This window comes from Gavialis gangeticus, unplaced genomic scaffold, assembly GCF_001723915.1.
Source record: "Gavialis gangeticus isolate Ggan-Ray unplaced genomic scaffold, GavGan_comp1, whole genome shotgun sequence".
Classification (NCBI taxonomy): domain Eukaryota; kingdom Metazoa; phylum Chordata; order Crocodylia; family Gavialidae; genus Gavialis; species Gavialis gangeticus.
Window position 1 is genome coordinate 100925433 of NW_017729031.1, and position 14267 is coordinate 100939699.

A 14267-nucleotide genomic window follows, 5' to 3' on the forward strand; every position below is an offset into this window, starting at 1 on the left:
AGATCTAAAATTACTATCTTACACAGTTAGCCAAAAAACTCTAGCTGGGACCTGCACTTGCAGTATCAGAATGCAGACAGATCAGTGTCTTTAATTCGTGCTACACACATTTATGGGCTCAGCCCTCTTAACAGGCTATACTTTAATACATTAAAAACACATTCCAAGGTAAAACACCTGAAATACAAACCTCTTTAACAAACTGAATCTGGTCCCTCTTCTCCAAAGACATGAAGATTTTGTGATAAAACCACTAGAGCTGAACCAATCACAAGTAAAGACATTACCCTCTCAACAGAGTATTATTTCATATCACTACAAAGTGTAAACTTGTCCTTGGTTTAACCTGCCAAAATGATTCAGCTTCATGATGTTCAGGTTCTTCTATGATCAGTGTCTTTTATTTCTACTAAATTCAGAAAATTAAGGAAACCAGTCCCCACCCACAGTCATAAATTAAATTTACTGTGCATTTAAAAAGTTTGCTTTCCTTAAAATAAAGTCATCAACTCCCCTCATTGCCCCTGCCAAAGAGTTAATTGTAGTTTTTAATTTTTTTTTACCTTAATGGACAAGATATCATCACTAAATGCAACTCATGTTCCTAGTACCAAGAGCTTGTAAATCCTATTGGTTCTATTTTCGTGGGCTGTAGCTCCTGCAATGTGTAGCTAACTCACAAATGAGGGAAAGAGGAGTAAAGTGATTGAAGATGTGTTATTTTCTATTCCAAATTAATTCCCCTTTCTCATTTGAGATCTCTAAACTAGTTCTGTCTTAAAATAATTCAACATTCATATTGCTGAGAGACACTACACTCTGTAACACTTCAGTACTGCCAGTTCAGATCCCTTTCCATTCTGAAGAAGTACCTGCTGAAAGTCAGGTACTGATAGGCTTCATCCTGAAAGTTAATTCATGAAAGTATCAACTGATTTTTGGAGACAACTGAGACACATGTATAGCTGTCTGTAATGACCATGCCAGGGAGCTTCTCAAACAAAACTAACATCAAGATCTCATTTTTTTTGTAGTTTTGTTTCTAAAAGTGCATATTTTATCAAACATTTACAAAGGATATCATGTAACAAAAATAAATACACAACCTTTTTGTTAAGTCATGGGTGGATGTTATGTTGCAACCTTTTTTCAGGGCAAAAAAATGTCAATAAGAACAGGGTCTCAAATTCACTGAAACCCTCCTATGAACTGCCATACAATTGCAACCACTGATAATGAACTCACTTCAAAGTGTAGACTTGTCTTTGCTTTAACCTGCTAATCGCACTGGCTACCAATTTTTAAAAATTAAAAATAAGCAGATGTCAGTTTTAATTAACAGATGACTGCCTGCAGCTGCTGTCTGTCTAATGGAAGCCCAGATTAAAAATTATAGTATAAATTTACATCAGAAATATTACATACAGAGCTGTTTTTCCTTTGCTAAATCAAACTTTTTTTTTATTCCTGAGCCTTTGTAGGGTTCCAAACACCCCACCAACTTTCTGGTCCACACAGAGAACCAGAAAAGACAGTAGGTCTGAGATGCAAAAACAAATGACAGAACAGCCAGAACCCTACAGATGACTTTGTCCTGAAGGGCATGACTGACTGAAATTGTGCTTTCAGATACTAGCAACGCTGCTTGGCCACTGTCAATATCTGGTGAAATCACTGATTGAATAAAAATGCATAGGCTCTACCCAGGATGAAAAGAAATCTTATCAGTGGTTCCTTAAAAAACCCTCCCATTTGCCTTTGCCTTTATTATATAGCTGCCAAAAAGACAAAGCACAAAAATGAGTAATCTTGAGGGGTGGTGAGTTTTTAAACATTTGCTTACATAATTCAAAATCTCCATCTAAGAAAAACACAAGAGCCATGAAGGATGAAGTAAAATTCTAGAAAATGGATAACTGAACAAAAGCACAAAACAAAATAAAATCAGCGCCAAAATAATGCAGCCCAAAACTACTGAAAAATGTAAGCACGCATACGCACGCACGCACACGCGCACACACACACACACACAAAAGTAAAAATTTTTTCTGACCTCAATATACTATAATACTCAGCATTCCTGACTTAAAAGCTCTCAGAGCTGTAGATTATATACTGTGTGTGTATATATATATATATATATATATATATATGTACATATATTATACATATGTATTATTTTCCAAGAATATCTAAATTAAGAGAGCACCTCTGACAATATCTTAACTGCCAGCTTGGTGCTTTTGTTTTGCAAAAAACGATATTACAAAAATTATATTTGAAACCAATTCTTGGTTATTATGAACATAATGGGTCTAGCCCTTTCTAACCCTCACTTTAAACCAAGCTATCAACTCTTGAAAACTTAGAACTGTGAGATATAAAACTAAGTCCTCCATTTACTTTCAGCAGAATTTCTGACCTACAGCCAATTAACCCATAATTCATAAAAAGATGACTACCCTAACCTTACTATTTGCTAGTTGGTGTGTTAATGACATACGAAAGGATTCCTGGATTGTATTTGTCTTCCCCTTTTTGGCCAACATGAACGTAAAGCATACAGGTAAACTCAGCCAGCCCTGTACTTGGTCTAAAATAATATGTATTTTATTGTTCATTTGTTTTTTAAATTTCTATGAACCAAATCCAAGTCCCTAAAACCTCAGTGCTGCATAAATAAAAATAAGGATTCTTGCAAATATTTGTATACTTTAAAATGAGATTCTTTTCAGTGTGACTTGAATGCTGACAGGTTCTATAATGATAACCCTAACAGCTGCATTCAAAGAACATTTACAACATGGACAATGGCAACAGGAGCTTTCTACTTTGCCTCACGAGCATTTCAACACTGCCCTATAAAGAAGCACATCTGGGGCTAGCAGCTCAGTTTCCACGGATCACTCAGTTCTTGGATGCTTTGCTAAGAGACTATCAGCAAGGGTACTAATTAGTGCCAATTATCTACAAGGAACAGATCTGAAATAGTCTACTAATTTCATGCAGGTTCATCACTAAACCTGTTTTTGCAAATAATTGGATCTATAGTAAGAAATGGTCTGCTTCATGTAGGGCACATCCAGCATTATTTAATTTCTCAAAGCTGGAGGGGCCATTACACTTAATTGCTTAAATGAGGAAATAAATTAGCTCAGCATTATAGAGATCACTCCTGCAATATCATAAAGGCTTCTGCTTGTAGCACTAATTCTGAAAAAATACCATGCAGTTGGTAAGCCATTTGTCTACAGTCAGGCATTAATTCATTATAACATATATATTTTGAATTGTTAAGAATCTGCTGATTCTTATAAAAGCATATTTAAGAATTTTAGGGTTTTCTCTAGGTTTGATCGTGAAATTAATAAATTTGCAACTGATTACATAAAAAAAAAAAAGAACAATCAATCCTTTACGGCAGATAAAAATAGACCACGTATAAAAATTACTCAGACTTGAAAACTCATCCTATCGTACTTGCAAAAGTTCTGTTCCATTTTTGTTTCACATCCATACAAACAAAACTGGACCCAAAGTTATCAACAGCCCTAAATTAAATTATAATGCTCCGATTTTAACCTTGCTCATTCTTAAGTCTCTTGGAAACTGCACCCTCCCAAATGAGGAAACCAGAACCTTTAATACTGCTAGAGTTATTTGACTCAGTTACTTTTAGTCCTCCCAATAATCTTTTATTATAATATCACACTGACTATAACTCTTTAAAATAAGTTCAAATTGGAAAATTTATCTTAAAACAGATTTAAGGAATGGGAAAATATATGATATAGCTAATATTTGGATAGGTCAGTATTTGTACAGACCAGAGACTTTGTATGGATGTCTATATACAGACAGGTTGAAATAGTAACCAGGACCTGAGGCCCAAAGCAAACTTAGTTCAAATGACCAAGTTAACATATCAGTCTGGCTTTAAAGGACCGATAAACTAAACTGAACATGATTGTTTTTGACACATAATGGATATATGAATGTTGAGTACAGCAGTCACTCTTTTGAATTTGATACCCTCTACTGTTTCTTGAAATGTATTTCTGGGAAAAGACAGCTGTTCCTTCAGTGCACACAAAAGAGCCTGATTGTTTGAAATGAGAGTAAAATTCTTCACATGTGTGAACCTTTTGCTCAGTCCAACCCTTTATATTAATACCAATCCAATGAATAAATTATGTAATTTAACCTTAATAGGGGCAAATTAATAATTGCTATTTTCCTCAAACAGCTTCTGCATTGCTCCATGAAGAGTGGGTTTTAGCGAGGAATATTTATTCATGTTTAGTCCTCCTCAATGTTCAAGATCCTTCTGGATATCAAGATATCACTCCAAAATATGAATTTCAGTATACAGAGGGGCCTCAAGTTTTGAAAAAGAATTTAGAAAAGCAATGATCATGTGAAGTAATGCAGATAACCAAACTGTTTGAAAGAATGGGGGATACCAGAAAGAAATTTCATTTTCACGAATCAATTTGTACATGGAGTTGGCTATACTTCAACTGCTCAGTTGCATAAAAACAAGTAGTGCTTTAATGCATTCCTCTCATTTACATGAAATTATCTTCTAAACACAAGCTGTCCGCTACTGTACCTTTGTTTACTCTGAGTTCATTTCCCATCCAAATATTACTATGTTTCATTCAGTTGGTGATTTCTTTTCATGTGTTCAGAATACTGAATACACATAATTGCTCCAAGAAGCAATAGCTGACCAAAATTGGTGCCATAATGCATTTGTTTCTGAGGCATGAAGAAGTTTTATCAATCCAGGAGGGGTGGACAGACTACAGATTAAACACCAAAAAGCCTCCTGGGCTTGTTTTATTAAGAAGTTTCCCTCCCATGTCTCCATATAAAGAATCTGTTTGTGGAGCTCCCTTTGTTTGGCATGCCACTCAGCTGTATATCTTTACAGTTATAATGAGTATGTGAAAGCATGCATCAATTTGGCAACCATTGCTTCTTCATTGCACCAGGCCTATTCTATATATGTAGCCTACAAAGTACTTCAGGCCAAGAGGCTGGGGTGACTGTGTCCCTAAGGCAATCAAAAAAGCTCAGCACAGATTCTTGAAATCATTATAAAAGAACCCTTCCACACAGCAAAACTTCACAAAATGAACATTATTACTCCTTGAAGAGGATGGGAAGATGAGTAAGAAGTCTTCTCTTCTTCATCATGCTCAGGAGACTTGGTGATGGGGGGAGAAGTGGAGGCAAGTGTTTGAACATTCACAGTTTAATGCAAAGCACACACGAATTAAATTCTGTAGTTGCTTTCAGGCAGTTTTGCGCATAGAAAAAAAGAAATGTTTAGAAAATAAAAAGTTTACTTTGTCTTTCTGGTTGTGGCCAAAACTAGTCTCTATCCCACCTTGACAAATGAAAATGGGAATCCAAAATTAATCTGATTTGTGGCAGTATAGGTCTTTAAGTGCTTTTAGCTCCTCAATTAATGTCTTGTTTTGGTTTTCAAGCACAGCAACTCGGTTTTCTAGACATTTCACATATTCCTTTTTCTTCCTGCGACACTCACGTGCTGCCTCTCTGTAAAGCAAAAGATGATATTCAAACTATGAGAATTTGGATGAGCTGTTTTTTAATTGATTCTTCTGGTCAAACTCACATGACCCATTTTAGAACATGGATGTAGAACTACACACAACTCTAATTTAGGAAGAAATGGTAGGCTTGTATTGAATCGCATCTCAAATTGTCCACATTCAAAATCACAAGGATTTACATTCAATGTACCAAAAAGTCAACACCAAAAAAATCTGCCAGTCAAAATGTAAACTTGAAAGGTATTTTTTGTTAAATGGAATACATCACAACATCCTTTGTATAGAATATGGTATTTTACTACCAGTTCTATAAAAAAAATAAAAAGTAAAAACCATGTTCATCCACTGACCCAGCTTAATTTTTCTTTTTGTACATAAAAACCAAGTAATGACCACAATGATTATTATTATTAGACTCATTTGCCTAATACAACAGAAGTGAGAGTTAAGGTATTCCTATATTTGACATAATTTAAACCCTGTTAACAATATATTCATTTCATTGATGTGGTTCACGCCACTGCATTTAAAATTAAAACATTTCAAATGATAGATCATCCCCCATCCCCACTTTTAAGAGAATATAACTCATTGTTAGCAACTACCTGGGCACAATTCATTACCTTACCACTATCAATTGTATTGATAATGTTAGAACCAAGAAGCATTGATGAATCCGCAACACTTATAAAAACTGTAGTGCTGGTGCTTAATTCAGACAGTAGAGTAGCATGATTGCTGATGCCAAAATGCTAAGAACATCAATGGAAATGCCTTAGTAATGCCAACATTTTGCTAAACATTCTTAAAACGGAAGCAAAAAAATTAACCTGGCACCAAAATTAACAGCAACAACATTCAGAGGAAAAATAGTTAAAAAGGTGAAGTTACAACACTGAAATAAAGCACATGGTGGAAAGAAACTCAAAAATGAATGTGCATATATCAGACTTAAGGTTGGAAATAGATGTCGCCAAATGAAGCAGATCAGCTATGCTGATACAGCTGATCACTTCACTGGGTGAAACACGTCACCCATTAATTTTGTAGGACAACTGGTGACATGTTCCTTGCTTCCAGACATATCCCTAGAAATCTCTGGGACATGTCTCTGAAAGCAGGGGAAGTCAGAGCCTCCCCTTTTCCTGTTTCTAGAGATGAGTCCCAAAGATTGTTGGGCACGTCACTAGAAGCAGGGAAAGCCACGCAGATACATCTCAGGATTGACAGGTCCAAGCCTGTGCTCCCTCACCATAAAGGAAATAGATGCCTGCCACCATAAAACAGCAGAGCTTATTACTAACTTGCTCACGACCACAAATTTGGGCATGTGTGGTATGACAAAGAGTATGGAAGTCCACTTGCTTTCACTCTTGTACTGCTGTAAAAATTTTTAAGGCAACACCAAGGTGACAAAAGACAACTTTTATTTCCACCTGAAAGGACCAGTAACTAATGCTTATTTGGATCCAATAGATACTTGGAGTAACTGGAATTTCTGATGGGCAATATTTAACCTCATCAAGGAAAGTGGTGACAGTCAATGAGAAGTCTCTGTGCTGGCTGGGTGTACCCCAGTTAATGTGGTGCTGTGACCATCCTCCCCAGCTAGGGGAATCTGTTAGTGTGGCTATGCTAGTTTGGGGTCAGAGTGCAAGAGGGCTGGATGCCTTTGGGATCCAGAAAGTCTTTCATTCTGGGATATCAAACCATTTTAAAATAATTAAGTCAAACCTCACATCACCAATTAGAAGCAAGAAAAGTTCAGGCTGACATAGACAGACATCAGTCCCAGACAAATTTCAGATGCTTCCTATAGAAAATTCATGAAAGAAGTCAAACCAAAACTGGACAGTTTTCTACATGTACCAAATCAGGAATTAATTGTGTTTTAAGCCTGTTTCAGGATTCAATCTTAACCATGGAGTCATTACTAGTGAATCTCTCCTCATTTTTTTGCATTTCTTCTGTAGGGCAGGTGGAAGAATGCTTTCTACATTCTAACCAAAATTTTGTAGGGAGATGAACTGTAAGTGGAGCTCATATAATGCACAGTTCTGAAACTTGGATGTGGCTTAATGTATTGCTTAAAGCTTTGGATTCAGAGGCCAGATGAATGGTGCAGGGCCAGTCCACGGGCTGCCCCTGCATGCCAGATTGGGTCCCACACCGCCTTGTGCACCTGATATAGTGTGCAGGGCCATGGCCCATGGGCTTACTGTGAATTCTCTGGGAAGACCCATGGACTGGAGGACATGGTTCCAGGAGTTGGATCTGGCCAGCAGGCTGAGGTTGAGGACCCCTTGTTTAAGGCAATTTTAATTTGTAATACATGAAACTATGTGCACTAATGGGCAAGGTTAAATAATGCCTTTAGGTAGAGGATTAGGGGTTTACAGAGATTTGTAGAGGTTTTAAAAGGGGACAAGGAGATGCTGCTCAGGAGCATGGAACACCTGTTATGCTGCAACTGTTATAGCTGCATGAGCCTGTAGTGATATAAGTGAACTAAAACACCCTAATTTTGCCTCTGGATGAAGCAGGGTTAAAGTTTGGAGCAACAGAACTTCCATGTTTGCTACAGAATCATGCAAACTAAAGAACTGTATCCTAACAGTTTGAATCAGAAGCCTCTAAAAGTGGTACAATTATGTTTGTCTATGCACTTACAGAGCCTGCATTGCTGGATGACAGCTTTTGAATACCCTGTTTCTCTGGCTTTGAACTAGTTATTAGGGGCGTATGAAATGGGCCATATTCGATTCAGATTCGGCCTGAATTGGGGACAATTATTCTATACGTTGATTCGGGTCACTGTCCCCGATTCAATTCACCCGAATCCAAATCTGAAGATTTGATGCCGATTTGGAGAATTAGCAATTCGGCCACAGACACACCTTCAAGTGTTTTTTCTACATACCTCAAGGTACCAGGCACAGCTCATGAATCCTGCGATGCTGGGGCAGATGGAGTGTCCAACAGGAGCGCAGGGGGCCCCCACGTGCTTGGCAGCGAACCCGGAAGTGGATCAGAAGCACTTCTGGTCCACTTCCAGGTCCACCGCCAAGCATGCAGGGGGGCCCCTCCATCCTCCTGGCTCAGCTGTGGGGAGACCCTGGGTGTCCCCCCCGTGCTCTTCCTGGCAGAGGACTGGAAGTGTTTCTGGTCCACTTCCGGGTCTGCTGCTGAGCACACTGGTTAGCACTCCCCGCGCTCCTATGGGGCGCTCCATCCACCCAAACATTGCAGCACTGATGAACTGCCTGGTACCCTGAGGTATGTACAAAAAGCATTTAAAGTTACGTCTACGTCCGAATCTCTCCAAATTGATTCGGAGGGTTTTGATTCTATTCAGCAAGATTAAAGGGTCTCCTGATTTGATCTGGATGCAGAGATTCAGCCACTGAATTGGGCCAAATCAAATCACAGACTGAAGCTTTGCACAGCTCTACTAGTTATGTTATGTATTTAGCAACTGTGACTGTTTCACAACCAAGTTTTTGGGCATCGTTTTTCTATTAAGAATCATGGAAGTTACGCTAGATTACAAAGTTTTAAAACCACTATATAGTACTGTCTGTAAATATCTGATGTATTGCTTCAGTAGGTTTCATCTTCCCATCCACCTCAGATATTCCCACCTCATTTTCCCCACTTCTCTATGAAACTTAGCTTCTGAAAACCCATTTAATGAGCAAGCTAAGCAAAACTTTGCATAACATAACTCCTGTAGAAAACATCTATTTAATACAAATTGAGTTAGTTTCCCATCTTTTTCTGGCATTCTCCAAGTAAAAAAGCTTTCTTTACAGTAACTTTTCTGACTAAATTAAGGGCCTGAGAATTTTAACTACATTTTATTAAAAGCAGAAGGCACAGCAAGGTAAACAATTATACCAACTACTTACTAGTACCTGACAAGCCATAGAGAAAGATGGCATGTGAACTTTTGAACAAAAGTGAATTCTGCATTTCAGCACTCATTTCTTCATTCAAGCCACTCTCAATTAAAGCTTTAATGTCCTCTGCTAGCAACAGAGATGCCAAAAGCACTGCCATTTCCCTAAAATATGGTGTTTAAAACTGAGGTATCAAACACATGGCCTGCTGCGATTAAGTGGGATCCCAATTGAGGGGACCTGAGAAAATCTCAAACGTGATGGGGCAAAATCAACTAAGCCCTCTTCTCCTCTCCTTTCCAAGTAGCCACATCTGCTCATCATGTCATCTGGCTTTGAGGAATTTTTTTCACAGCTTCTTTCTATTCTTACTTCTTGCTCCTACAACCAAGCCTCAGCAACAGGATCAAGGAGAGTTTGTTTCTCTTTTCATCAACAGTCTCTGCTGTTCCAACCATTCAAGGCCCACAGTAAAGACTCCGGCACCACTGCTACCACTGTTGACTATCAGAGGAACAGAGAAGTCTTTCTCCCTGGGTGTTTCCACATGAGACATTTACTGTGGAGTAGACTAATTAGCTCTACAGTAAATGTCACACATCTATACATATGCCCTATTAGGCTGGAATAAACTAATTAACTCCACATCATGCGCACATGTAGATGCTGCCTTGGCTGGCTGGGGTATATAGGTGCTTCAGTGTGGGGGCTGCCTGCCATTTAGCTCCATACTGGAACACCCTTGTGCCCCAGCCAGCCCCTCCCCTCAATGTGCTGCAGTCCTGTGCACACGTTCAAATGGAGCACATAGGAGCAATACATTCTGGGGCAATATGCTCTGGGGTTTACTGCTTCACATTAATTGCACATGTAGATGCACCTCTTGGTCCCTTCCACTTCCAGAGATCAACACTAAAGGAACCAAAGTCCCAAAAAATGAGAATGGGGCGAGACAAAGAAAATCCAGAGTTAGAAGTAAAGCACTAAGGGGGAACAAAGAGAAGATCAACATCAAGGACAGAAGGAAGGAGACTGCATGAATGTATTTACTTTAAAAACAATTTTACCTTGAAGAAAAATACTTAATGTCATTGCCTAAGACATTCTCCTCAGTAAAACAAGACCACAAGATTCCCCTTTTACTAGTAAACTATTTACTGTGGACCACACACTCTGACAGAAAGGATATTGCAGCTCTCATAGAAGGTCCTTGGCATATGGTTTCATAGTCACAATGCACAGAGTTACTTGATGCATTTTCTTATTTTGCTTTTTTAGAGAACATTAAACTTTATATAGGATAAGTACAACATTTGAGGAGGTTAAATCAGGTTCAAAATGGCCACCCAATTTAAACTTAGCTCATCCCAATGTTGACCGTACACTTACAGACCTGGTCTCAGTAAGTCTAACCTGTCACTGTATAGAAGTTCCAGGCACACAAACCAGTCTAAAAATTGCAGAACCCAGTTTAAGATAAACCTGGATCTATGTAGTATCAAACTTATTCGATTTAGGTCAAACTGCACTACTGTACATTTTCCCTGCACAGCTCTGGGGCTGGGAAAACCCAGACACTGGCCCCAGCCCTGGGGCTGCTCTTTTTACCACCCCCACCACCCTGCCAACCCCTACACTGGTCTATTTTTTGCACCCCACTTCGAACCAGCCAGCCCTCTCAACCCCCATCCCACAAGCCACTCTGGATGCAGCTGCTTTTATCGGCATTTGCTGCTGCCGGAGCCAAGCAAGTAAGTCCTGGTGGGGGGAGAGGCGGGAGGGATGGGGGTGTAAGCTCGCTGGGAGAGGGGAACCCCTCTCATTCTACCTGTGGGTTGCTCCTGCCCTCCCATCCCTTGATCCCCTACAGCCTACTTTACTCTCAAATCCCCCACTATTACCTTCATCCTGACTTACCTAATATGGGCTGCCATTTTTAATTGATTTAACCTCCCCAACACCCCCAAGTGTCTGTACTTAGCCACAGTGTTTCATGAAAAAGAAGAGAGACTACAAATCTTCTTGCATAGACAGCTACATTCCCACTCTATTTCATACCTATGAGAAATGTGATGTGTATACTGTATTAAATATTCAACACTAATTCTATACACAGCTTTGAGATACAAGCTTTTAGACAATCAACTAAGCACATATACCTGTTTTTCATTAAGCGCACTTCTCTCTTTCGTGCAGCTTCCTCTGCTGGCTGGGTAGGGAGTGCTGGAGATGATGCCATGACCACACCAGGTGCAATGGTGCTGGTGGGTGCTGTGCGAATCTGATAGGTCTGCACATCTCCTGAGGCAGCTGACATAAAGCCACAAGGAAGCATAGTGTTAGGTTTAACAGTGTTGTGGGACTTCACTGTTAAAATACTGTCACTGTTAAAATACTGTGTGAACAACACCTGGTCATTATCTAAACATGTGAACCATAAAAAGTGAGGCAAAAGTTTTGGACTACAGCGTAGGAAAGATTAACATCTGGATCATCGATGGCAATTCATTTTTAGTTTAATATATTCATGGTTGCAGTCATTCTCGCTGAAGAGGGATTAATTGTGTCTGTTAACTGCAGCTGCTGATCCTGCCGTCTTTCAGTGTATTTTTTGACTGTTCTGTTTTGTATACAGACTTCACAGTCATAAATCTAAATAAGCTGAATCTTCTTAGGCAAACAATATTTTCTGTGTGCTCTAAAAGGACAAGTTGAAGGTGCAAATTGGTAATTACATGTGCAAGTATGCAGAGGATTTGTTTCTAGAAAAGGCACAGAAGCAATTTAGGAACTAACTTTTGAAACAGCTTATTGTATATTGCTGTTTCGCTAGAATGATCCTTTAAATTAAAAACCGCAATTTTTTAAACAATCGCTGTTTCAAAGTGCCAGCATTAGAAAGGAAAAGTTATTTCTAAGGGAAATAAATGGCTAATAAAAGGAAAGCTCCTTTACAGAATGAACATTTTCAGTAACCTGGCCCAGATGGGAGGAAAACATTTCTAAAATGTCACATTTAGTCTACTATCATTGCAGAAACCAGGAGGTCTAAAGTAGGGGTGTCAAAGTCATGCTGGATGAGGGTCACTAGGCTGGTTTACAGGCCTAACTGGGACTGACCCTCTGAAGGTCCCAGGGCTTATTTTGTATGATATATGGGGCTGGCATGGGGTGAGCACAACCTGCAGTGTGGGGGCTGGACCCAGTGCTACAGGCAGCATATACCCTGTACTGACCCCACATGCCATGTGCACAGCAAATTTGGCAGCAGGTGCAGGCAGCATACAGCACATGAGATTGGACTGGCTGTGAACACTGCATGCAACACGGGTGGCTGACGTGGGATGTGTGCTGCATGTAGTGCCCTGCTGGATCAGCTCCAAGTGCTGGCTCTAGCATGACCCAATATGGACTAGCCCTGGAGTCAATGCTTAGGGCCTGTCTGGCGGAGTGCCACATGTAGCACGTGCCCCAGACCAAACCTCTATGCTGTGCTGGGTCCAGCCTGTGTACCAGACCCAGCCTGTACACTGCTGGGCAGTTTGTGGAGCCAGGGATAGGGCATAGGGTTGGGTCCAGTGACCCACGGGCTGGATCATATTGTTCTGTGGACCGGATCCAGCCCACAGGCTGTATGTTTGACACCCCTGCGCTAAAGGAATCTGCACTGTGAATTCTTGGGGCACAGAGTGTAAAATTCCCTTAAAAGAACAAAGGAAATATAAGTAAGCAAAGAGCAATCAGTAAATTAGGAATTAAGACAGAAGTACTTTTTATATCCACAAATATATTAGTTTGTTCTGAATGAGGGGAAAGGGCTCCAAGAAAATATTACAAATAGGTTTGTGTAGAACTTCTTTTGCTCATTTTATAAAATGATATGTGCCAAAACACGCAATTCCTTTTCTGACATATTTACAGGAATTATTTTGCCAATCAGATTTTTGAGGAGCAAACATTACAGTTTGATCAAGTATGATGTCTCTTACCTTGTACAACAACTTGGTTGCTGGGTACAAGAATCTGCTGTCCATCAGTAGTCTGTGCATACTGTAAAATGGTGGTGCCAGGCTGGGTTGCAGCTGCATTGGTCATGGTCAATGTCTGGAGGCCTTGTACTCCATCTGTACCATTGTTGGCTAGCTGTATGGCTCCTCCTTGGGTGATGGCAACTGAGAACAAATAAATATAATATAGCAATTAAAAGATTAATGTACTCAATATAATTAATTTATGCATAGTTACTTGCAGTGTATGACAACTCAGATGTGGAGGAGCTGCTTGAAACACTATAAATTAAATCCCTTGCACAACTATGTACCTTTTAAATAATACATGTCCATGTGACTATTTTAAAAAAGAACAATTCAACAGTGACCTAATAACTTTCTACTCTACACTAAGGCTACCACCTTTCTGTTGGAGAATAATGTAGCTCAACCTGCACCTTTGCTTCTCTGATCATGTCACTGAGGAGCTGCAAGCCCCTCAAAGTAGAATCAAATATTGTTCTATTCATTCAGTGCTGAATTTTAATTCTTGGCCAGCAAGCATCCATCTTCTTTGCTTGTTTGTTTCTCTCATTTGTAATTTCACAATCACATGCTTATCCTCTCCAGTTTCCTCTAGCCCTATCTATCTTGTTCAACTTTTTCTCCCTTTGACCATTTTTCTTTTCTCCTGCTTATATCCCATTTCCTACCCCCATTTGTACATGCACACATCCAGCTTCTCCACTCCTTATAGAAAAAATGTTCATCCTATATCAGCTTTATTTCTCTCT

The 14267-nt window shown here is 39.4% G+C and overlaps 1 protein-coding gene across 5 annotated transcripts in view; it reads right to left on the bottom strand.

The window, feature by feature from the left end:
* Positions 1-552: 552 nt before the first annotated feature.
* CREB1 (cAMP responsive element binding protein 1) overlaps positions 553-14267 on the bottom strand; it is an 88099-nt gene continuing 74384 nt past the window's right edge. For all 5 annotated transcript variants that reach the window (XM_019523453.1, XM_019523455.1, XM_019523454.1 and 2 more), the window contains 3 exons: positions 13474-13656; positions 11644-11794; positions 553-5568 (listed from right to left, as the gene is read on the bottom strand). In XM_019523453.1, coding sequence (XP_019378998.1) covers positions 5424-5568; positions 11644-11794; positions 13474-13656 — 479 coding nt within the window. In that variant the 3' untranslated portion in view covers positions 553-5423. The remainder of the gene's footprint in view (positions 5569-11643; positions 11795-13473; positions 13657-14267) is intronic.